The 25903-nt window shown below is 39.3% G+C and overlaps 1 protein-coding gene across 3 annotated transcripts in view; it reads left to right on the top strand.

Moving 5' to 3' along the window:
• Positions 1-25903, top strand: part of TIAM2 (TIAM Rac1 associated GEF 2) — a 178487-nt gene that overhangs the window by 138592 nt on the left and 13992 nt on the right. Inside the window, exon 16 of one of the 3 annotated variants that reach the window (XM_054062017.1) lies at positions 6557-6660. In XM_054062017.1, the coding sequence (XP_053917992.1) occupies positions 6557-6660 (104 nt within the window). Of the gene's footprint in view, positions 1-6556; positions 6661-8904; positions 9283-18773; positions 18896-25903 lie in introns of those variants that run through there. The other 2 variants (XM_054062016.1, XM_054062014.1) reach the window with 2 other exon arrangements.

The raw sequence follows: 25903 nt of genomic DNA, 5'->3' as shown, positions 1-25903 counted from the left end.
AAATGAGAGACCCATTTCCCTCTCAAGTACAGGAGAACTACAAACAAGAGAAAAATCATTGGAGTTAATAATGAACATCCGAGCTGTAATCAGCAGGGTGTAGGACAACTGTTGGGGCTTCTTCACCAGTATGCACTTGTGATGTAAGCGTTTTCTTAGTCATCAACACTCTTTGCCAGGATCTTTACACACCAGCAGTAATAAAACTTGAAGTATTTCTTGTGCTCTACTGAACAAAGAGTGGCTTCTGGACATCTGTTTGCTTGTGCAGCTGTATTTAGGCATCTGTGTAATATTTGTGCTGTGTTGGTGAGAGAGAAACCTAGGATGGAAAGGAATTTCCAGACTCATTGAGTCCAATCAAGGCTTTCAACAACCTTATTATACATCTATGACATTCCATTTTAAAATATGATGAACTATTTGCATTCTTTGCTCCCAGATAAGCCTTTTTAGGAATTTGTTCATATGATGGTTGAAAGCCAGCCTTCTAAATGCCAGCATATACATATTCCTGTCCAATGTTCCAACTGATCAGTATCTGCTGGCCTTGACTATTTCTTTAGTAGCTCTGTCTCGCAACTACATACTGTTAAAAACTTCTCTTAACTTTCACATTTTTCTTTCTTTCACGTTTCCAACTGATGAGCCCCAGCTTTTAGAATGAATTGTCCTTACTTGTCCCTGACATGTTGTTCTATGTGATTTCATTCTGGGACTGTGGCTCGACCTTCAAGGTCATCGTGCATCTCCTTTATTCATCTCCAGTCATGCTCTTAATTAATGCTGTGTTTTATCTTTGAATGAATTACAATATTAAGTCAGAATACTTCCTATTGTACTTTCTTTACTCAGACAAATAATGAAAATATTAAGTAAAACTGTTCCCCAAACCCAATCTGGACAAAGTCTACCATTAGCCTCTCCCAGGCCTAGAAATTCTTTTAAAGCTGTCTATTGTTATCTTAACTGCTAGACAGTTTTGCCTTGTTTTAGTTCCTATCTTTTTCATTTTAGCTAAAAACTTCCATTGGGCTATTATAAAGTTTTCTTTCTTTTTTGTTTTAAACTATGTTTCTAGCAGCTTGGATTTATCCTGTGTTCTTGCGTTCTTTGTCTTTAAAAATATCTTTTATCAAACTCAGATATCAGGTTAGTTTGACACAGTCTGTTTTCCAATACTGTATGCATATAATTTTCCATTTATCTTAGGATTTTTAATTTTTCTTTCCTTGAATTGATTGAGAGAGCCTGAGGTTCCTACATAGGTCACAAGTCTATACTTTCCTACATTAGAGTTCTCCAGCGTTCTTGTTCAAACTATTGCTTGTCATTCACCAGCTGCATAGCATCATCCTTTTTTCCCTGCCATCAGATGAATAATTTATTAAAATCCTTGCTTTTGATTTTTAATTTCATATGCCAGGTTTTAAATGTTGAGAGTTAAAGCTTAATCCTCTGCTGAGTTGCATGAGTGCAACTTAGTTTGCACCCTCCTCGGACATGGTCTTTTTCTACTCATGAATTGCTGTCCTGGCTCCGTCTTCCCTGTGGACTACAGACAGATTTCAGTCTGGGTCAGCCGCATCTTATGGGACTGGCTTTACCATGAGCTTTACAGTCTGTATCTGTTTGCTGTAGTGAATGTTCAGTGGTATGTTAAGTGGATTACGAGGAGTTGGAGATACCAGGAAAGATTGTTAGCTACTGGTGGCTAATAAAGCATCTTACCTTAGATGAGGCAGACCTAGGCTCAGTTTCCTCACCTGAATCTGACAGAGCAGGAGACTTCACCTCTCTCTCCTACATTATGGATGAATATCCTGGGGTCAAACTACTTCTTTTTGCTCTGCAGTATCTTCCAGCATTTTGCAAAAATAAAATAGCGTAATGTAAAAGGAATAGTTTCATTTTGATACAAAGTAAACTTTTTTTTACAGTCTCAGAAATGTTGCAGAACGCAAACCTGATTTTCCATATTGATGTACTCACTATGATTTTGCTGTCAGGACTGCCTGTTCCTGTCAGAGTGCTTCTTTACTTGCTGAGGATAGTTGTCAAGTGATACACAGAACTGCTGCTCCTGCCAGATCTGAAAACTATGCCCTGCAGTGGTTTTAGTTTGTCTTGTTATGAGAGACTGAGTACATTTAATTTTGCTGTGTTGTCTTCCTATGGAAAGCTAGAAGGGATTTTTGTTCAATTTATTGTTGTCAGTAGAGTGGCAGGTGGAAACACACTTTCTTGCTCTGATTCCGAAATGGGAGTGGTTACACTACCTACGTAGTGCTTGGCATTTGATAACACTTGACGTGCTTCTGATGATTATTTGGCATTTTTCTGAATTTATGAGAAAAATTGAAAACAGTCCTGAAATATGATGAAAAAAAAGAATTATAAAAGAAACAGGCTCCCCAATTGCTGCCTTCCTCTCATGGTAATTTAGCCTTTGCAGTTAATGGATAAAGTGGTAAGAGCAGTACTGACTGGAAAGTACTTAAGGCTTATTCATTAATTAAACAGAAGAAAAGAGATAAGTGACATTTGTATTTATTGATGGCCTCTTTATGGTAAATGAATTGCCGGATGGTCGATGTTGATGCTTTCCAGTTGATTTCCTTTGGTTTCTTGGCTGGGATTGTAGCACAGATTATTATTGTCTCACACATCTGCTAGAGAACGTGTTTCCATTGTATATCACCACTCAGAAACACGTGAATAACTTGCAAATTGACCACTTCTACGTGTACCACCACAGCAACGTGGGAAGAGATGTTCCTGTAGGCGTGCAGAGCTTCTGAATGTGCTGTATGTGTTTGTTTTTCTTACTGACTGCCCCATCCGTCCGCTCTGTGCCCACTCTTAATTGAATGATGAGTAATGAGGAGCATGACTTAAGAAGTATGCTTTCTTTCAGTTTTTAGTGGTTGCATTATAATTTCATTATAATGAATGCATAATGGCATATTTCCTCTATAATTTTCGGACAATTTTAGTGTTTATTTGAGGTTGCTGCTCTTCTTGTTTGCAACAGCTTGACTTTGTATTTTAGTGTCTGGAGACACTGCTGTTTGCTAGATCAGAAGAAGCTACCTGCTTAAGAGGTTCCTGTCCTTCCCAGATGGAAGTGCTACACATTTCAATTTGCCGTTCATGAGCGTGTATGTGTGCAAACAGGACAGAGGGGTCTGCTGCAGTAAAGAAAAATTATGTTGAGATATTTAAACCAAGTTTTGTTCAACCTAATATTATCAGTCCCTTTTTTCCTTCCATACAGTTTTATCACAAGTATGTGAATAGAATAAATCAGATGTATAATACTACCATAATGGAGCTGTGTAGGCAGACTTGATCGTGATATACTCACCATTACTATACTGGAAAGCCTCTCAAGCAATATCTCCAGTAAAGTAGTTCATGTTTTATTTAACTAGTCAGTAATGTAATTGTATAATAGTAAGGTAAGTAACATTAGAGAGAGTTTTTTGAAAATAATAGTATTGATTAAAAAAAAAGTTGCCAGGAAGTGCTGATTTGACCTTACTTTTGGATGATTTTTAGGAATGTATATCTCCTTGCATACTTTCCTGTGCTCGTTCTCGGCAAAGATCCAGAATGTTATGTATGCGACTGATTTCATAATTGCACAACTGTGATGTTTCTCTTAATTCTGTGCATGCTCTTTACAGTTTTATTACTAGTTTTGCCTGAAAGGGTAATGATTATTGAACCTGTAAAATAACAGATTTACATTACTGCTTTTGAACATATTTGTTAATATGAATACCATTGTACAGCTAAGTTCAAATTTGAATACTTAAAGAAAATACATTTTATATGATTTGGCTTCTTACTCTCCTTCCATTTAGTACTAGACGCAGAGAAAATTTCAATATTAAACTTTCTGCTATGTTTATGTCCTTAGGCTTTGCATTTGAAATTACCCATTCTCTTAGGTAATACTTTCTTTACCCTTTGATTCATTTGTTTGAGACTTTTTTTAGCTATGCAGCTGATGCTGATGCTTCTGTATTCTTTGGGAATGGTTTGATGGTTTGCTAGATGCATATCCAAAGGAAGTCTGCTTCCATAGTAAAAGAAGGACAGGGAGGCAGGATATGGATGCTAAACTGATCAACAAGCCATATGTCCGTCCTTCCTTCCTTTCTTCCTTCCTTCCCTCCTGCTGTTATTTTGGCAAATAAAATGCAGTAGGATGTCCTTTTTCACCTACTATGTAGCTTTTTTTAGTTTTTACTATTTATAATAACATTTATTGTTGCTTACCCTAACTACCATCAGCAACACATACTGCCAACAGCAAAAGCTATAAAAATCGGCAAGACTATGTAGACCTACCTCTGACAGTCCTGTAGACAAAAATGAGGGTGAAGGGAGGAAAAGATAGATCATCTGGATAAGGTGATATAATATTCTCTTTGCCTACTTTGGATGTGGTTGTCCTGATTTCTTCTGTCCTTGTGTGCTGATGGCTTTACCTTATTTTCTTCTTCCTACATTTATGCTTTCTCTTTGTTGCTTACGTCAGTTAGTTTTACTTCCTGTTTTGTGAAGGACAAATACGGTTAATGGTCACTTTGTAAAATCAGGGGAGGGAATTTGTTTTTTCTTTCTCATTAGATAGCTACCAGGGATCAAACTCAGATTTTGCAGTGACATAAAAGATCTGATCTCAGGTTCCCGTTGTTTAGCGGTGTAGGGGAGAAATGCTTTAAAACTTAGAATGCAAGTAAAACGTGCAAAAACGGTAAAACCATATCCTTGGCATTGTCTCTCCCCCAAAAAAATATGTTATTTAAAGCCAGTTGATGTTTTAAGTATGACTTATGTTTTGTGAACCCAGGAGCTGACAGTGGTGGAAGTTAGTAGGCATTCATGTGGGCCCATATACAGAAAAGGAACTCAAGGTAACTTTAAAAGTCCAGAGGTGGAAGAAAATTATTCAGGCATGGTAGAGAAAGAGAGGTAAAAGCATGATGAAATAGGCATGACAGACTCCTTGTTAAGTTCTTTAAGAAGATGTGTGGCTCTTTGGGGGAGTTGTGTAAAATATGTTTTGTCTGCAATGGTGGTATCTCTTGGGCTGTCGCATGTTATGTAGGCTCTGAGCTATCAGGAACCACAACTGACTCCAGGAGGAAAAGGTAAAAAATCTTGAGGGAAGAAAAAGACTGATAAGGGCTTTGATTCTGCAAGGATAAGGAAATGACAGTGTAGTCAAGTCTTGGGCATCCAAGTGCAGTGTCAGCCTCCATGCTATTGTGGCATAGGCACCTTAATAACATCTGGAAAAAAACCATCACGCTGAGTTATTTGCATTTTTCTCTCTGTTTGCCATGTTTTGTCTTCCCAGGAAGGGTCTTCATGGGCCATAAGGTGCTCTTTTGAGCCTAAAATTCCCATTTCTCTCCCTGCTTAAGTCCATGTTTGTCAGCTTTTGCTGAGGGGGACAGGGCAACAGCAACACCCAGGCACAAAGGATACTAGTGTCCTTCACAATTTCATTATTGCTAACATTCATGAATATTTGTTTTTAATTACCACCTCAGTTGCTGGAGTCAGTGATTAAATGAGAATCTCAGCTTTCACTTAAAAATAAATCTCCAGCATTTGTAGGTGTTGAGAAAGAGTTTGAAATGTGGTAATGTGCTGTGAATGATACCCTACAGGCTAGAAAACAAAGCAGAAAATTAAAAATACCCCTTCATTTTATTACTGTTTTGTCCTCTGAGCTTGCTAAAACCTTAATGATTTTTTTGATGGCTGCTTTAATGATTTTTGGTTTCTTGGACTGAGAATACTGCAGATCAAAAATCAGAGAAATTTACTTCAGTTCTAAGAGTTTTAATTAAAATTTCCATATAAACTTCTCTGCAGATTTTAAGCAGCCAATTGAGCTTAACGAGTAAATGTTATTGAAAACTACAGTGTGTTGATAGGTAGAGTAGAGCAGTGCCTTCTCTGTTTTTTGCATTGTGCCAGCTGCTACGCACATGGACTCCAAAATTAGTAAGATTTGTAAACTGTTAGTAACAAGAAAGGGCTTTGTCCGTATTATGAAATGTGGTGTTTGTTCCAAGGCAAAATTCTGTTTTCTTCTCTAATCTTTGTGGGAATCAGGACTAAGTTGCATCAAACAACAGTGTGCGCATCCAAGGAGAACTACTGAGTGTATTTAATTATCCTCACTGGTTGTCTCAGCACAGAGCGTGCTGATTACAGATAATGCTACCTTAGAAAGCATGCCATTAGCAAGAGCATTAGGTTTATTTTTGTAGATCAAATCTGTGCATTGCTTCAGACATCTTAGGTGTCCAGCTGCTGTTCTGAAAACAGTTTCTAGGCATAGTTGCTCTTTTCTTTGACCTCTTACATTATTTTCTGAGGAGTGGGGGTAATAGCAAATTTTGTGTTCCTTTTCTTCCACGGCAGTGATTCTACTAGACATTCGAAGTTATTTGCAGATAAAAGCAAATACTTTTCCTGGACTGTAACCTTCTAATTTATTCATGTATTTGTTTTCTTTCAAATGCAGATTTTAGCAATGTGCCTGATGTCACATCCAGCTTGAAACGGAGCAGTACTGATGGCACTCTGGACCAAGTGTCCCACAGGGAAGAGACTGATCTACCTTTCAGGGTAAGAACATGCTTGACATAACAATCCTTATGAAGAAAAATCCTTATGTGTTGTAGTGTTAGCGCTGAGCATTTTGTGGGAAAAATTTAATGTATGGCACTAATTTGGAATTTTTTTTTGAGCATATTGCCTGTACTTAATATTTCATTATCTTGAGGTTGCCCTGACAGGTCAACATCTGCGACACAGCTGCTACATCTCCAAAAGCAGTCTAATGGGGATGAATGACAACTAGGCAGAGACGTGTCAAATTCATATTTCTGTGTTGTTTGAACCCAGTTCTGCAGTGAACTGTAAAGCTGCTATGGTTTTCTCACTGCTTCAATTTGATTCATGTTTTGTTTTTCTGGTACTTTTAGGGGTTGTTTTTAAGATTGTAGTGACAATAACAACACTTGCTTAACGCCAATATCTTTAGACTGGACTGCAGGCTTTGAGAGGTGCAGTGTTAGAGAGCCCAGTGATTCCTGCTCTCTAATTTGGAGAATTTATATGTGTCTGCAGTTACTGTTTGACTTCAGCTGGAGTAATAGATGCTCAGACTTTCTCTCAGTCAGGACTTTGGAGTCTGAGACAGGGACATGCAGAATTAGTGTCCACCTTTGAATGCATCAGCCTTCAAAGAACAATTTGTCCATTTTGCTTTTAATCAGTTGAATTACAACCTGTGTCCAACTCAAGTGTATCTTGTTTTGAATTGCTAGCATAGGTTGTGGTTTTGTTCCAGCAGCTGAAATTTTGCTAGATGTTGCCATTCTGACAACAGAAATATTTTTGTTACTTCTGTTGGTGAGTTGGTTTTATCTCTGAGTAAATATGTGATAACACTTGCATTACACTCTTGCAGAACAGAAATAAAGTTTGAATTTTTATGGTTCTGGAATATATATTACTATCTTGTACTAAAATGTATGAAAAAAAATGGTAAAGAGAAGGCAAAATGTAAAAACTCAGACGTCTGTAACAGGAAAAATACATTGTGCCTCTAGCCATACCTAACCAGAGGAGATGATCCTCTCTTACTTCTGGTATTGTTTTGTAATCTACTTCAGTCTATGATTGACCACTTTATGCAGTCTCCTGTGAGAGTAAAGAGAAGCCTGGTGATTGTGAGTCTCAAGTCCATCTCCTGCTGTATGGGGGATTCCCACAGAGATAACCTACGTCCTGTGTAATACATTTCTTCTGCTCCCAAAATGTCTTTGCAACCAGACAAAAATAAACTGGATTTTTCTCCCCCTAGGACACTTTGTTGTTTTGGAAGGAGTAATATGGATTTCTCTGCTGTCTGATTTAGGGCTTCTGTAGTGTTTTAGGGGCAGGGACCTTTGTAGGAGCACAGCAGAGGTGACCCCAAGGCTAGGATACTCCAGTGACATGCTTGGCCAGGTTCCTCTGTGTGCCTTGGGGTGCCCAGCTTGCCCAGGACATATGCTGCCCCCCATGACCTGTATGGACATACACAACGGAGTTTCCTTCTCGCTGGAGTAGATTCTGGGGCATCAGCTTTGCTTTAGTAGAAAAACAAAGCCACTCCTGATTGTCTGTGGCAAATACACCAGATAAGAGAAAATTAGGGAGAGTTCAGTAGGATTTAAATACACAGCAAACAACTCATGTACACTAGTTGTTGTTCTGAACACACTAAATTTGCTCCAGTGCTCTAAATTACATTCTGCAATTGAAGTTCAAAAGGCGGGAGGGGAGGGAAGAGGGGAAACCAGACAGGTCTGCTCTCTGCCCTCCTTATCCTCAAATCTGTCATGTCTAGCAGTATTAATGGCTTGTGCGCAATTTGCTGAAGTAACTGCCCATGCCATATTCCAGTTCACTTCTTGGGTTGTCATGCAGGTCATGCTAATGTCCTCTGAAAAGTTATCTGAAGCTGTCCTGGTTTCGTAGGTACAAGTGGGGAAAGTGGCTCGGCAATCAGAGGCAGTCTGACTTGAGCTGCAACTGTTAACGAGTCTCTGACAGCTCCACAATTTCTGCAAATGGTTTGTAATTGATTGCTGTCTTTCTGTTGGAGGGTGCTTATTACTGTCAGAGCTTTTTGTCTGACTCTTTTGATTTCTCCAGTAGATGTAGAATTAAAGGAAAAAAATTAAACCTCACTGTAAATTTAGGAAGCGTATATTGTATGTGCTTTTGTGATTGGGTATAGAAGGAATTAAAATGATTTCTGTTTTTATAGCTGTGATTTGGGACTGCTCACTGGATGAACAATAGCTATTCCTAATAAAAGCCACTTTGAGGAAATTGTTCAGCCTCGAAAAGCTTAGCATTTGGATTTGGGTTGGTGTGTCCCCTCCTTCACCTTCTGTTTCCTGCATGTGCTAACCTGACCCATGCCTGTGAGAAAACAGTGGTGCAGACACCTCAGCATTAGGCAATGTCACAGAAGTATGGGGGAGAGGACATCTGTAACCAAGGCTCTGTGAAGAAGACGTTGGTGGCGCTAAGAGGTTCTGAGCACAGCCTGGAACAACAAGCAGTTTGGGATTTCAGGGGAGAGACAGCTAGAGATGCGCACTCCCCAGCTGACAGTAACTGTAGATGTAATTACTTGGCTCTGAGGGAGCAGACTCCTTTGAAGTGTGGTTGATTTTTGTCCCATAACATGTAAGTAAATAACAACAGTCTTAAAGCTTTGGATTTAATAGTTGCATGTCTGATTTCTGGATTTCGTGTTTCACTTTTGGAGCATTTTTGTTTGTTTTTCACTATTTTCTTCATCTCATACCAAGCTAAGGTTAAGCATCATCTTAACTGAAAGTACAGTGGGGCATTTCTGAAGTGCCTTGTAATCTCAAAGGAGTACATGTTTTGTTGCATGTAGTACATGTTTTGTTGACTACATTCAAACACACATTCACTCATTTGTTCATTCATTAATTCTTTGTAATCCAAGAAAGAAATGAATTATAATTGCATGTTTCTTTTTCATCCGAGAGCCAAACAAATTAATTAGAAAGGTGATAGAGGATTAATTCATTGCAGAAATAGAAGCTGTTCCTTAAGTTATAAATTATTCTTGAAAACATATGGACATCAAGTATCTTCCATTCCAGATGCTCATTAATTTTGTCAGCTCTGTGTTGTCCGGGGTGCCCCATTTATATCTTTAAAACCTTTAACTTTTTTTTCTATTTTATTTAATGGGGATAGATGTTATACTTTTCACACATTCTGCTGCAGTACATTTTCAAACTGTGTTAAAATACTGTTTATGTGACAGTGGTATGTTGTCCTTGAATTGTTGGTTCTGGAATATGTAGGCGTGCTGTTGACAGAAGAACAGAGGACCTCAGAAAATCTGAGGATTGAGTATGCCTGTCAGTGTAATTAGGTTTAGTTGTGTTTAGTCATTTTGAGAACTAATTGTTTGTGCTCCTAGTGCTCAGTTAAACCCTGGTATGTTGACAGATGCCAAGAATCAGGCTCTCTGTATATCCAAGTAGCATAAGCTGAATAAATAAAAAATGCAACTTTTCCTTTAGCTACTTGTGATTTCTAATTGCAAACTGTATTGATTAGAAATGGAAACATTTTCTCTAGTCAATGGTTTCTTTTACAATGAGGTTTAGTAGTCTGCTACCAACTTGCTTATCTTACTTCATATTTTCAATATTTTAAAAATATCATTTTATGAAAGAGGAACATAGCCAGAAGTAGAATTTTTACCATATAAGTACGTCCTCAGGGTGTCTCATAAGACTGCTGTAATCTGATTTTTGGTTGCTCTAAGTCTTTTGAGTATCATCAGAGATAAGTATTTCCCAAATCAAATTAAACTGTAAGAGAAGGAAAGAAGGAACTTCATATAAATGCATCTGAGAGGAGAAGATGTATTTTAATTTTAAATACTATATAGATTGTAAGATAAAACCTTAGAGTAAACTGTGCAAATATTTCAAACAATTTCATTATATCCTCAGCTATATCTTACAGTTCTTTAAGAAACTTAAGAAACCTAGTAAAAATAGCTAGTATAATGCTTTGTAATCACAGTAAAAATACTCAATGAATGCAGAATGGTTTTATGCTTGCATCCTCAAAAATTAACATTGCAAATGCAGAAACGGAAGCTACTATGATGAGAAACTTTGAATGTTAACAAGAATTTGCTTTCTAAACAATGACGAACTGTTTTGATTCTGTAAGGCTTTTGAAGTGATGCTATATTTCTTCTATACACCAAAGTAAATGAGATTCTGGGAATAAGTTGGGTTTAGAAACTCTTATAGAAATTACCTTTGCTTTACCGTTGAAACAGTCAATCTACTCACAATGGGTTATTGATCATTAGTATGTGTATATGCGGACAAGTCTATCTCCATCATCTCCACCACCTCTTAATAAAAAGTAAATAAAAGGTACTGCATACTGCAGAGGGAAAAAACTTTTTTTCTTGGGAATACCATTCTTAACACAATGAACAGAAAAGGTGGTTGAAAATCCCTGAACACCTTTCCCTAGCATGGGCTGCTTTAGATTAGCTCAACTGACTCCTCCTCTGCTCCTGTTCGACAACCATGTTCACCTTCCGTCCATCTGGTGAGGACATGAAGAACTTGCAAGAACTCTGGTCAACAGACCACGTGGCACCTATCGCAAACACAAATCTACATCTGCAGAGTGAAGCATTTTCATGAAATGCTTTCAGATTTTTATAGAGATGAGCTGTAGGTCAGAGTAATGGCCCTACTTGAATTATATTAATAGATATAAGGGAAAAAAAGCAGAAAAAATATGTACTTACACATTTTGGAAGTCTGCTTTTGGATGCTCAGGTTTCCTGTAATGTTAAATCCACCTTCCAGTGCTTTTGAAGCTTGTGTATTCTGTTTATTGTGATGCTAATTGTAGGCAGTCCCCATTGCGTGAGAGGAGCTTCTGAAGTGCAGTGGGAAGCTGATGTTTCCATGAATTCTGTATGGCGAGAAATCTGGGTTTTGGCATGCCTGCATACAGTCCCTCTTCTTGTGCTCAAGAAGCCAACATGCAAATGTGTCTAACATGAATAACTATTGAAGCTTTTCTTCCAGCTCATCTAAAGAGTGTGTGCAAGTGAGCATTTGATTTGTATGTCAGATGGTACCTAAATGGTGTGAATGCAGAGTCTGAGACTTGGTCAGAAAACAAACCCATCTTCCCGCTTTGCATCATCCAACTGTCACAACAAGCTTCCCAAAACAGGGGTTTCAACAGATGCAAAATGCCCATGTCATGATTTCAAAAAGGAAACCCTTTTGCTACCTATTAGCTGGTTTCATGTGGCTGTTTCTGTAATAAAAATCAGTGAGTATTGTTAAAAATTTGCTGCATATGTGGTTTTGGCCTCTTGTGTCTATAGCTTAGCCATGTACTGGAGAGATAGTTTTCCTAAGTTGAAGAAATTAATATTTTGTCTTCAAACTCTCTAAAACTGGTTGTTGTTTTTTTTTTTACCCCTTCATTAGACGTAGTACTAAAGCCATCAACTTCTCATGTAGAGTAATTCAGGGTAAAAATCCTGAGGTACAATATATATTTAGGTCTAGGCTGAAACTGGAATGAAAGAATGTGTATCCTGATGCTAGTCTGTCTGAATGCTCAATTGTTAAAGAAAAAAATGTGATTTTATTGTGGAGAGGAAGGGGGCAAGTGCAACAGTTGGCACAGAATGATAGAGGTGAAAGCAGCTAGTAGTTATTATTCATATAGGCCAATCCCAGCAGAAAATTAACACAATTGTTCAATGTTTATAGATTATTTGAATGGTATTTTATCTTCCAGAAGAAAGTAAATAGATGCTAAGAATGAAGTAGTCCTCTAATTTTTTTTACCTAGAAAATATTGTACAAGCGTGTGATCTGTAGCATATGTGATGTGAAGTAGTTCAGGGAACCATTATTCAAAACACACGCAACAACCTTCTATTGGTGCTGTCAGTAAGTGTAATCCTATGCACTCAGTTTTGGTGGTTCATTTATTTAATTTGACCTGGTAAGAACAGTCATTCACTCTGAGATGAAATAAGGATCATCAGTCTGAATGTGTGGTCTAAAGCAGTGGATGATTATATTTTAATGGATAAATGTCAAGAAATGTTTATTCTTCCCCATCAAAGTTAGAGTTTCCTAGTGTGACTTTTCAGTGAGAAAGTTAAAGATTTACCAAAATATACTGAATTAGAAGGTAGTTTTCAATAATATGGTGCATAAAGCATAAAAACTGAGAAGAACAAATCTGTTTGGATTATGTTTAGGATGGTGTGGCAGTGTATGTATGTATGTATGCATGTATGTATGTTCACATGTATCTGGTAGATTTCAGAGGCATATTTCTCTCCATTTGGTGTAAGTGGCATCCTTTATCGCTACATCCCCAAACAAACATTACATCCCCAAAGAAACATTAACTTTGAAATAAATCTGCAGGAGGGAAATTTAAAATAAGAAAGAAAAAGTGTGTGTAATTTTGTTAAGCAAAATCAAAAATCTTGGAAGCCAAATGTTATTACTAATCAAGTAAACAACAATTGTTGAGCTGCATTGAAAGAAAGCCAAGCAGAAATGACCAGAAGCTCGACAGAGCTCCCTCTGGGAAAAGTTGAATAAGAGCAAGAAAAAACTACTGATATGCCCATATGGTCCCAAATCTATTTCTTGCATGGAGGTAATTTCAGTTAAATGATGATTGTGGTGATAGCTTCTCATTACCTCTATTTTGCATTGCCCAGGCAGTTACACTTGCACAGCATGTCATTAATTGCAGGAGAGCTGCCTGCCTGAAGGTTTACTCAGCATCCATAGGACATTAAGTATCTTTCCTTTATTTTCATCGTGAGAACTTCTCTTTAGCAGTTGATGAGATCCAAAAGCTTGGGGAGTAGTCTGCAATTAGCATCCTTTTTTTCTGTTCTTTGTAGGAGAGGGATTAACAACGCAGTACTCTCAAAGCCGTGTGTACTCCTCTGCAATCCAACTGTCATTTCCTTCCAGATGTGAGATGCATTTAGGGAGTCTAAGAGCTAACATGGGAAAACAGTATGTTCCTCAGCAGCGGTTTTCCTTGATTCAGTTGTGCCTGGAGGGGACAGTTCTGCATCTAAAGCATGACAGAAGCTGGTGAGGAGCTCTACTAATTACTGTGCTTCCCTTGCAGACCAGCCTGTGGTGAGCCCAACCAGAGATGCTGGCTGCAGCAATGCGGAGCTATGGCCAGACTGCTGCTATCACATGCACCTTTTGAGAAGGGCATCAGTGATGCAAGTGAAAATGTGATCTGTTAGAAGCCTGTAAGAGTTTGCTAAGTAATTTAGGTTTCAGTGTGGTATTCTGTCTCTCAGAGAAGGCACCAAGACTGATGGACTATAGGTTACAGAAGGCTTGCTGCAAGCCTCCCAGTAAATGCTTATGATTGACCCCAGTCCTGGATTTCACTTCATTGCATTCTCGCAGTTCTGTAAATGCAGCAGAGCCACCATCTGGATGGCCCAGAATTCAAATACAAGTTGCCTGGCTTGGCTAACATAGTGAGGAACCTGGGAGCCATAAAGCTTGAAGTGTGAAAGGTGTGCTATCTAGATTGAACCTGCAACCAAGCGTTAGGTTAAGTTCTAGATGGAGACCTGTGTGCATAGTTACTGGTGGAGAGGCACAAGAATGGCAAGAAACTAGAACAGGAGGAAATTGTGCAGTTCTTACATGCAGAGGTGTGAACTTGTGTTGCTGTTTTGTGCTATTACATTGGGTCACTAGAGTTTGCTGGGGGGAGGTGGTATTTGTTATCTGTCCTCTGACTGAAGGAAACGTCTTCTCAAAAGTACTGTGGCAGTTGTTGGTGTAAAATGTGCAGATGGTTTTATCAGGAGGAGAAATCCTGTTTTGTTCATGCTAGCAAATGAAAGCAGCCAATGGGAGATGACTTATATTACAGCTTTTCTTTGTAGCCTTCTGGGAAAAATCCACGAGGCTTACCTGTGGGTGAAAAGAGGCGAGTATGACCACAGTCCTGGTTCTTTACAACAGGATATGGTTAGCAGTGTCTCTGGAGACGCTTGTGACTTTACTGATGATGGAATGGAAGCTGCGTTGGAGTTCATGACCCTGGGCCTCCAGAGGCAACCCCAGTCACCTGCAGTGCAGGATATGACAGCAGCATTTCACTTTGAAATCAAAGGCAGAGATATCTAATCACATTTCTGACAGACCCAGGAAACTGGGTAACCTCTCTGCCAGCTGTAGATTATTTGGTGGGGTTTTTTCCGAAGGCTGAGATACTGTTCAGCTACGGTGCTGACAGTATTGCAAATTTTTTCCTTTGCAATGCAGAGGCATTTAAGCACAATATTAGTGCATGCTGAGGTATGGGATGTGCCCAGCAGTTACGCACAGCACACAAAGTCACTTCAAAGACACTTGAAGCTGCAGTACAGGACTTCAGACAATTACTACATCCCGGGTACCCACATAGACTTTGATGAGGCTTTGAGTCCTACTTTATGCTGTCAGGAACATGTAAGATCAAACATAGACCTGAAGTGCCAAACCAGAAAGAATCTGCTGCCTGCAGATCTGCCTGAAGCAGATTCTGCAAAATCGAAGATAATAAAAGGCACTTGAAAGTAAGGAAGAGGGAAAATTAGTAACTAAAGACATCAGTTGAGTCAGGTACCCATGGAAGTTCCAACAGGTTTTCATATTCTGTTATCTGTTGTCCATTGCACTGTGTGCTTCTGTCTCTACTTGTTAACATACTGTGGGCAGCTGTAGACCTTCACTGATATAGTGATTATTTTCTTCTGAGACCGCAGAATCTTTCTGTCATGCCTAAACCAAAACCCTGATGAAACCTGGAGGGAAGGTGATGGGGAGTTCAGGGAGTCTGCATTTGTCTTCACAGGGGAATTATTGCACCCATTAGTATCTGAAACACAATATGCCTGCTACTAACAAGAGATAAGGATCACTCTTTCTGCCTCTAAAGGAGGCACAGTGCAAAAATATACCGTGAAAGATGAATGCAACTGCAAAGATAATGTCTTTGTGGTTGCCATAGTTTCTAATTTAGCACTTGAGAAAAGTTTTTGCATACAGCGCAAAACACTATGAGTGAGAATTTTACAAACAGTATTTAAAATGCTTGAAATTAAAAATTAAACCAGAATTCAATTTAAACATTTGGAATATTAACTAATTCTTTTAGTACTGGAATTAAAGCAGATGTCTTCACTATGGTCAATTATGCTTTGAAAATACATTTTGAAGGCATTTAAAAAACATGTTATTAGTATGATAAGCATGATAGAAAAATACTCAGAAAAATCATCCTCCAACATTTATAAGTGGAAAATGGAGTCCCTCTAGATCGCTGTAGAGATTTGAAGACCACCTGAATTAAGCCTGACCTTATAATGCTTACAGACCACTAATGTCACATAGCTTCTGTTTAGTCCAGGATGTGTATGTACATATGGTATATTTTTATATATAGACGTGTGTGGTTTTGTGTGTATACATAAGCGCACACACTAAAGTCTAAATAATACATGTTGTGTATACAAATTATGCTTCTTCACCGGTGGTCCAGACTGGTGTTATAAAGTAGCCCACAAGTGCTCGAAGGCAAGCTGCTGTTTCTTTTAATTCAAAGTATATACAGACAGGGCAAAATTAGCCTTTTACCTTCATGCATTAAGGGCAAAAGCAGGATGGGAAATGAACTCGCCACAGATAAGTGCACCTAGACGTATCAGGACAATAGAGGGAAGCCTGTATTGCAGAGGATGTTACTGTTATGGTAACTATCGAGCCTGGTGCCACTAAAATGGAAAGATGAAAACCAGATGTCTATAAAAGGAATGCGTGCTACTGAAAGCACACAGGAACAAACAACAAGGCCATGTAATTTTCCTAGTCATCTTAAAAATATTTCAAGGTGATTGATTACTTTACATGTGAATTTTACATACGAGACACATTCTTGAAGGGGGCTTGAATGTTTGTCGTGTGCTTCTAGGGAAGAAGAAAGGCTTAATAAAATGCTTTCATTCATTTCGTTTATATTAGTTTGTGTTTTTCACTTTTTTTGATTTATCTAAGTCTCTCAGTAGGAGTTGGAAGTATTACTACAACATTGTTGCTTTTTTTCCTAATGAATACACATTAAAAAAAATCTGTTAATTGGTAACATCTTTTAGCTGGCATATGGCTAGCTGATAACTCAGACTTAAGTAGCAAATCTGGGGAAGAATAATTTCCTAATATGGAATTTAAAAGGCTTGTCATTGTTTTTCATCAAGATTGACGACATTGCTTGGACCTGAAATTTAGCAGCCTTTTTTTTTTCTTCCCAGTCCCAGTGGATGAGCTGTGTTTTAACACAGATCTGTTACAACAGAGCTTGGAATTACCACAACTCACACTGACAGAAAATGGAGAAACTGTATCTTTCCTGAAAGTATAGTTATACTCTTAATAAGTGTGGATCTAGTGACCTGACCTGTGTTATTTTTTCAGTGCCATATGCAGCATTGAAATTTAATTTCCTCAGACTAGTAATTTTACTTTTTTTTCCTCTTCAAACTTGGTCTGTGGATCCCTAGGGACTGTGGACTACGGCAGAGGCAACTGCTATTGGTGGATAAGAAAAGTAGCCTTGTACGTGCTACACAGTAGTCCGTATAATTGGATTTTTAAACCAGGCTGTGTGACCACTGAAAAATGAAATGTTAGGGAGCAGGCAAAACCTCTCTTTCTCCTTTGAGACTGTTCCCTCAGTTTTCTGTTATATAGTCTTCTCACCCAGTGAATCTGATACCCGTCTCCAGAAGAAAGTGTGTAGTCCATCAAGTATCAAGAGGTTCCCACTAATGTGATGTGTTCTGCAAGCCTTATCAGCAGTGTGTTGTTTCAGGGCTCCAGCATTATTGTTCCTCTGATAGGCTGCCACTCAGCAACTGAGTTTCATGGTTTGGCAAATGCTGAGCTGTCAAGTTGTGCTAATGATTTGGAAAGAGATGGATGTAAGTTTAATTGCACTAATTAAAGGAGAGGGTTGTGTTATTCCCTTGCTTCTATGAAGGTGAATATCCTTGAAACCTCTGAAGCAGCACACTCAGGATAACAGATACCCAGGCTTGGTGTACCATTTGGGTTCAAGAAAAGGTTTTGCTAGAGAGCGACTGGCAGTGGCAAGGGCAGTATTGGATGAAGCCTTGTAGCTCAACATCATTGTACTCAAGCAGTGCTGTGATAGAAGAAACATGGCAATTACTGTGTTTCATTATGCCACTGGTATAGTTCTCATTTTATAAATTAATTGCTTGTCAGTTTTGTAACTCTTCAGCTCAGTGGTGTCATGTTCTATAACATTTTATTTAAAGTTACATTGGTTTTAGAATACTCTAGCTGTAGATCTGATTGGTTTTGTGTAAATATATCAGTGTGGGTACTTTTACTGTCAAGCCTGAATTTGTTATTGAGCACAATTTAAATTTCTTTTTTTTATATGATTTCACCTAAAAAGTTCAAACAAAGGACAAGCACTATTACTTAAAAAAATGATCCAGAGAGCTGCCTATTTGTTTTTTTCATTTTGTCATTGTAAGAGCATTTGTATGCTATGCCATTTAGCAGCACACACCCTTGACAGAGCATCAGTACCATTGATAATTTGTGCTGACCTTCAGGGCCATCAGCACCCTGCAGATATTTTTAGGTATTTGGCTAATTGTCTCAAAGCACCTGATGTTTTGTCTATGCAGTAAATTTCACGGGCACAGAGGCAGGGACATTTGTAGGGAGATAAAACGCATCTTCCTTTGCTATAACTGCACTTTGTCGTACAGTCACTACATCAAACTGTTTATAAAAAAACCCACCCTTCTCATCTGGCACATTTTCCCTGCATTTGTAGGAATAAAAGGAGGCATGGCAGGTCTGCTTGTGGTCTTGTATGCCACTTAGCCCCATTACACCGGGACATTGACAGCTTCTCTGATTTTCATTAATCAGCACAAAAGAGAAACATGTGCAGCTGAGCTCAGAGAGAAGGTGTGTTTGTAGGAGATTGCGACATCTGTGGCTTCCTTCAGAGGTGCCTTTTCCTTTGGCAAAGATTGTATTCATAAGCTACAATGCCCGCCTTCAGGAGGAGTAAAACCAGAGCTAAGAGTTTAGCGTTGGCTCGCAAAACCCAGCAGCAAGCAGCAGCAGCTTACGGCTCCCTGCACAGGATGTTCTCGATGGTGAGTTCTGCAGTGACATGGGGTAAGCTGGGGGGTGTTGCTTCGTTTGGCTAAGGTAGGTCTGCACAAGTGTGCCAGGCTGATTGCACTTGACCAATAGTGACCGTCCCAGAATTAATAATCAAATAATAGCTGCTGGTAACCGGTGAGTGAGTTTATACCAGTATGCGGCATGGGAAAAGGTTTGGGCTTTTTGAAGTTTGAGAGAGGGAAGTGTGAGTTGGCTGTCTGCGCTGTTTGCTGCTCGGGTCAAACAAATTAGTATTTCTTGTGTCTATCAGAGAAAGGACTAAGTCACGATTCAGATTTTGAGAAGAAGTGGGATGTTAAAACAAGATTCTTAAGGGAAATTTGGAAATAAATTCAGTGTGAATGTTTTAACTATTTCTTATTTTTTTTTCCTAACAATTTAGGGAAATTGGGAGAAAAGGGATAAAAATATATATAATCAAGGTACTGCTGGGGGAATATAAGAAGGCTGTCAATACGTTACACAGGTGGTAGAAAAATACTTGAGCCTTCTGCATTAAAGACAACATCAGGATAAAGACATGGGAAAGGAGAGAATGACAATGTTTTCGCAATCAGTATTCGTGAAAATTTGCATTGTGTGTTTTAGTATTACTTGACGGGAGTCTCCTTTTTGTGACCCGGTCTGTAAGGGTTCCCCTCTGTTTGCCTGATGCTCTCATCTTTATATTTACTATGGTCAGGATTTAACCTTCCGTGGTGGAAATTATTACTGTTTGGGTTTGGGTCAGCTGACTTTGATTTTAGGGATGCTGAACACAGCATCCATGAACTCAGTGGGAATTGCTGGTGCTTGGCATCTGGTTGACACAGGCTTTTGGGCCCAGATCCCTGCTGTGTGACTTGGCGTATAACTAGCATTTCAGTTAAGTGCCTAACTCACCAGCAGTTCTTGTATACTCAGGGAAAATGATGAGCATCTCTCTGTGTGTGGAACCTGAAAGGGAAGTTTTGCCACCATGCAGTTCATATTAATAGCTTAGGCCTCACGTCAGGTGGGTTGCGTTTTAGCTGTTTTACACAGCCATGAGTTCAGCCTTATTTTACGCCTTGACCTGTGTGTCAGTAAAGAGTTACTGGGTCATTAACCACTCTTCTTACTGTACTTGGGATTTCTAAGCAAAGATAATGACTCCTACTGTGTCAGAACGGGCCTACTGTTACTGGAACGGGCTGACTTTGCTCATGTGAATCTCCCTGAAACTGGGAAATTCTAACTCAAAGATAAAAGTTTATTCTTAACTCCTCCCCTGTTGTCTGGTCTGGTAGCATCTGGTAGGGGAGCTTTTAAAAATGCAGTGTAGAGGAGTTGCTTCTCCCTCTCAAAACATAACTCTAACTATACTTGGCTTATTGCTACAAAGGATCTAGGTAGAGACTTTGAAAAAATACCTTTCCTCTAGCAATATATTTAAACATTTTCATTAAAAGACATGCAAGAGACATAGCAAAATAAAACAGACCTCTAAAATTTCAGCAGCGTCAGTCAGGAACAGTTTTGTGTTCTGAGTACCCTTGAAGTTGGGGAGAAAAAGGAGAAAGACCAGGAGATAAGTGATGACTGAGGCTTATTCTTTGTTTTTGCTTCTGTTGTTTTGGTGTGTAACATAAGACAACTATTTTCAGTGGTCTTTAAGGTAGCTACAGCCTACTCCTTTCTAGCCTTTGACATTGCTTGATTACAAGGTAATTCCCAATGTGATAGAGAAGTCTGTAGAGTGATGGACTCGCAAAAAACCAACAGCTGTTAGAACTGCCTTTGTTCTGGAGAGAAGCGTCTTCTGACACAAAGGAAGAGTGATGGACATCTCTAAAAGCTTTCCTTTTTCAGATTCAGTGATGTAAAGAGGTCTCTGGCCAGTTGTTCATTTCTCAAAATCAGAGTATTATAGAATGGTTTGTGTTGGAAAGGACCTTGACAGTCACCTGATTCCAACCCCCTGCCATGAGCAGGGATGCCTACCACCAAATCAGGCTGCTCAAGGCCCCATCCAACCTGGCTTTGAACACTGCCAGGGAGGGGGCATCCACAGCTTCCCTGGTCAACTTGTTCCAGTGCCTCACCACTCTCATCATGAAGAATTTCTTCCTAATGTTTAATCTAAATCTTCCCCCTTCCAATTTAAAGCCATTTCCTGTCATCCTATCACTGCATACCCTTGTAAAGAGTCCCTTCCCAGCTTGCTAGTGGCTCGCTTTCAGGTACTGGAAGGCTGATGTAAGGTCTTCTCGGAGCCTTCTCTTCTCCAGGCTGAACAACGCCAGCTCTGTCAGCCTGTCTCTATAGGAGAGGTGCTCCATTCCTCTGATCATCTCCATAGCCCTCCTCTGGACCTGTTCAAACAGTTCTGTATCCTTCTTATGTGGGGGATTCCAGAACTGGACACAACACTGCACGAAGGTTGTCATGAGATCAGAATAGAGGGGGAGAATCACCTCCCTCAAACTACTAACAGTAGTACTAATAGCTGAGCTATTAGCTGTTCATTTTTAGAGAGTACAAGACTAATATGCTTCTGCAGAATGTTTTCTGAGTATGCTTCCTCTTTGGATAAGGAGTTCAAAGGATTAGTGATTACCTCAATAGATGTAGTCAGAGTCCTGCATAAGGGTACAGGAATCTGAAAATTCATTCAATCACATTCATAGTTTTAACCCTCCCAAAGAGTCTTTATAGTTTTCTAACTCTACTCAAAATATTCCTTTTCAACAATCTTTTCAAACAAACTTTAACTGACTGATGGAGTATACGAGGTGTAAAATAAACAGCAATGAGCAGAGACACAGTAACAGTAATTGACCTTGTGCTGCATTTATGCTCAATCAGTATTATTAAGTGGAAAGTCACAGGCTAGCCATGAAATTGTTATGCTAAGGCTTAACCACTGCCATTTAATGTTTTCTGCTCTCTCACTGATTAATTTTATGGGGATTTTTAACTCTGATGGGGACAGTGCAGCTTCAAATGATGATATGCTTGTCTGCAAGGAGCAAAGAAAATCTGTAAGAAGTTCCCTGTAAGAGTATCTTTTTGTTCAGTTTAAAGGCATAATCTCTAATATTTCTTATCTGGGTATTACTGAAATGGGTTGTGCTTCATTTTCATCTGACAAGCTGAGCACCACTGTGGTGTTTGACTGCTCTATGAAAAGGATGTAGGATCTAACTATGAGTAGCAAACATGCAGGGGTGAAAAAGAAGTTTCTCAAGGCTGTTTCCACACGTCCTCCAGTTTACTTAGAGGCCAAGAGGGTTTGGGGCAGGAGACTGTTCCCCCTGACTGCTAGGTTTGTAGAAGGGTTTATACAGCTTTGTTGGAAAAATTGTGAAAATGGCCAATGAAACAGTACAGTGCTGCTTAACTTCATTATCCCTGGAATGCAATTATTTGTTGTTTTCTGTAAAACCTTCATAAGCGCCAGTTGTCTTTTCTAACTCTGATGTTTATATCTAGCACTGTTAGTCTAAATTTCTGGATTTTTAGCCTCAAGGTAAGCTGAAGCTGCTTGCTGTCTCCGTCAAATGTTGCTTAAACTGGCATGCATAACCTCAAGTAATGGATTTTGGAGAAAGTTCGTTGTTTCCACTATAAGCACTCCTCAGCTTTTCTCTGCACCTTCCAGCCTTTTCAACAGTCAGTCATCTGGGCTTTTATTTTCACCAGCTTAAATGAAAAGCTTGATGTGATCCAGCAATGTGTGCTCACTCCAAGAAGTGTGGCCAGTAGATCAAGGGAGGTGATTCTGCCCCTTGATTCCTCTCTTGTGAGACCTCATCTGGAATGCTGTGTCTAGTTCTGGAATCCTCAACGTAAGAAGGATATGGAGCTTTGGAAGAGGTCCAGAGGAGGACTACAAAGATGATCGTAGGGCTGGAGCACCTCCCTTATGAAGAAAGGCTGAGAGAGTTGGGGTTGTTCAGCCTGGAGAAGGCTCCAAAGAGACCTTATAGCGACCTTCCATTACCTGAAGGGGCTACAAGAAAGCTGGGGAGGGACTGTTTACAAAGGCTTGTAGTGATAGGACTAGTGGCAATGGGTATAAACTGGAGAGGGGCAGATTTAGACTTTACATAAGGAAGAATTTCTTCACCATGAGAGTGGTGAGGCCCTGGCACAGGTTGCCCAGGGAAGCTGTGGCTGCCCCATCCCTGGGAGTGTTTAAAGCCAGGTTGGACGGGGCCTTGGGCAGCCCGACATAGTGGGATGTCCCTGCCCATGGCAGGAGGGTTGAAATTAGATGATCTTTAAGGTCCCTTCCAACCCAAACTATTCTGTGAGTCTATGAGTAACTGTTTTTATTCTGATGATCTGTATACTAAAAAGGTTGGCATAAATAATTCTTTTATTATTTGCGAAGTACCAATAGTCTTGGCCTTGTGCAAATAAAAGAAGCTGTGTGCTTGAGGAGTTGACCAGATGTATCTGGGAGTCAAACCTGCTTGTGTTAGCCAATGCAATGTCATTGTCAGAGCAAATCCAGGGTTAATTCCCACCTTAATTCATTATTATGGTGGGTGTATATAGTATCAACTTGAGGCTCCTCTTGAGATTTCTTGGCTTAAGGGCACTGTACTGCCAAACTCTGCCTTGATATCCAGAATCCCCAAGTGGCTTCGAAATCCCAGCTGCAATCAGTTATACAGCAGAGGCTGGGCCGCTTCTGCCCACAGGAAGAAGATAAAGGACGTGTTCTTAGGGGTTGTCACTAGAACCCTTCTAGACAAGATCTGTTTTAATCAGCAAAAATAAATAGCAGGACATTGATAACGTGGGAGGCTGAAAGTAGCATGCAGAGCAGTGTGGAGAAAATGTGGAGATTCCCACCTGGGTGGTAGAGCAGTTTTGGGAAGAAATGTGAAGCAAGAATAGCTTTTATTCCACTCTACTTATTATGAAGTTCCTTGTGAATACTGGGCTCTTGGTGGAAAATGTAAGGTACACTTTGTGTTTTCACTGGCAAAATGGGTTCCTGCATCTTTCATTATCCATTAAATGTGTAGGATTTAGTGTGAAATACTTCTGTCCTGTGATCAAGTTGCATTTCATGCTTGCTTTGATACAAATGTAAATACTACAGCGGGTACAAATAGCAAGAATGAGGTTTGGGCACTGCACAGTCGAAAAGCCTTACATAAAGGAAGGACTGAAAGCAGCAAGACTACAGGAAAGGACAAGAGCTTACGAGCAGCACTGCAGGACAGGGCATTATTTTTAATGCCAGGCTTGCAAACACAAAGTGCTTACATGTTCAGGAACATGCTGAAGTTTATAAAATTCACTGCTTGTTGGCAGTATGGCTGAGAGGTAATCCTGTGCCTTGGACTTAGGCCAGTTATGTGGAACAAAGTTACGTTGCTTAGGTGCTCAAATAGTATTTAAGTTGAGGATTATCACCTATTTCCACATGCTTTCTTATTCAGTGGTTCTTGGTGGTAGATGCAGCTCTGCCCCCAAAACTGAAGGTGTTGGAGAACATAGCATGTTCTGCAATGTCTACCTGTCCTACATGGGAAGGAGGAATAGAGGACTTCTAACTCCTCCTTATAGAACTGCGCCTGATTATGTTTATGACTCGCTTTCAATAGGCTGTCTCATATCCTTGATCTAGTGTCCTTGATCAGGCATTAGGTTGATGTAAATCAAGCTGCCTGCATGCATCTTGAGCTGCAGAAAGCATAAAATCCAAGTAATTCTTATACAAATACAAAACTTTCTGACATCAGAATCAAAGAAAACAAAACTCAAGTACTTTTGGCACTTACACCCCCCCCCGCCACCACCACCACCAAATTACGTTGTGTTTTGTTTCCAAAATGCTGATTAACTCTAGAGGCATAGAGTGGTTGTGATTTTTAAATGTATTCCATCAGTGTACAGCTGTAATTCCAGTAAATACCATTCAATTTACATGGCTTTTCGTCAGGTCTTGGTAAATGTTGTACATACAAAAGGTACCTAAATTACATAGTCCTGCAAGGTATCTTTATACAGGATTGTGGAAGATGGTTGCACATATTCCTGAGGAAAATCACATAATTTTTTTTAGAGTAATGGCTTTGACCAAAGTTAGGAGCTGGGAAGCTACAATGTAATATGGACTATATTTGGCATTTTAACATTTATTTCCATCATATAGAGGTGTACCTATGTTTTGTCACATGAATGGTTGATAATTAATATTGCTAGTGCATTTAGCCTCTGCTTTAGAGGCTTTTAGCTCAATTCAGTTTCAGAAAGGCTCGCATTTGCCCATTTGATGGCCTAGTATGTTGGTGAATGTAGTTACACAGATAATCAGTGGTGAATCAAAACATCCAAAAAGGACTGCTTGAAACTGTGTATGGAATGAATTAGCACAGATTAAGATAGTTCTGAAGATCACTGAAAAAAGATTTCCACTTGAAATAAGACAGCGTTCGTGTAGTCCTCCTCATTTGAATGCATTCACTAAGTAGAAGATAATATATGGCACAGCATATACAACTGTCTGGTATCTTAGAGAATGTCTGAAAGACAGAAGCCCTGAAGAAGAATTGTTTCATGTAGTATAGAGAGGTGAATACTGTCAGATGTTAAGGTAGAATTGTATAATGGTAGCGATATTCTAGTTTTCAGGTAAACATCATATAAGAAAGGGAACTGTGGAATAATTTTTAAAATAAGCATTAAAGGCTATTGCCTTTAAAAGCTGCTCTTGGATATTAGTGATGATCATCCAAGAGTGAGCTACACAACCATTAATGTCAGATAAATCTCTTCCTCTTCCGCCTTTGCATTATAAGATTAACTGTTGATATTCCATCTGCAATTCCTACTTTTCTTGAAAATCTTCTGGGGTTTTTTTCATGTTTATCATTCTTCTAAAGAATCTCAGTTATTTAGGTTTCCATCTGCTCTTTTTGAAAGCAAAAAATCATGATACAGAGTTGTCTTCTTGGAGAGAAAGTATCTAAACATGTTCTGACAACCCAGGACAT

This window comes from Cuculus canorus, chromosome 3 (assembly GCF_017976375.1).
Source record: "Cuculus canorus isolate bCucCan1 chromosome 3, bCucCan1.pri, whole genome shotgun sequence".
In the NCBI taxonomy this organism is placed as follows: Eukaryota; Metazoa; Chordata; class Aves; order Cuculiformes; family Cuculidae; genus Cuculus; species Cuculus canorus.
The sequence above is the reverse complement of the archived record's forward strand: the minus strand, read 5'-3'. Positions and strand labels throughout refer to the sequence as shown.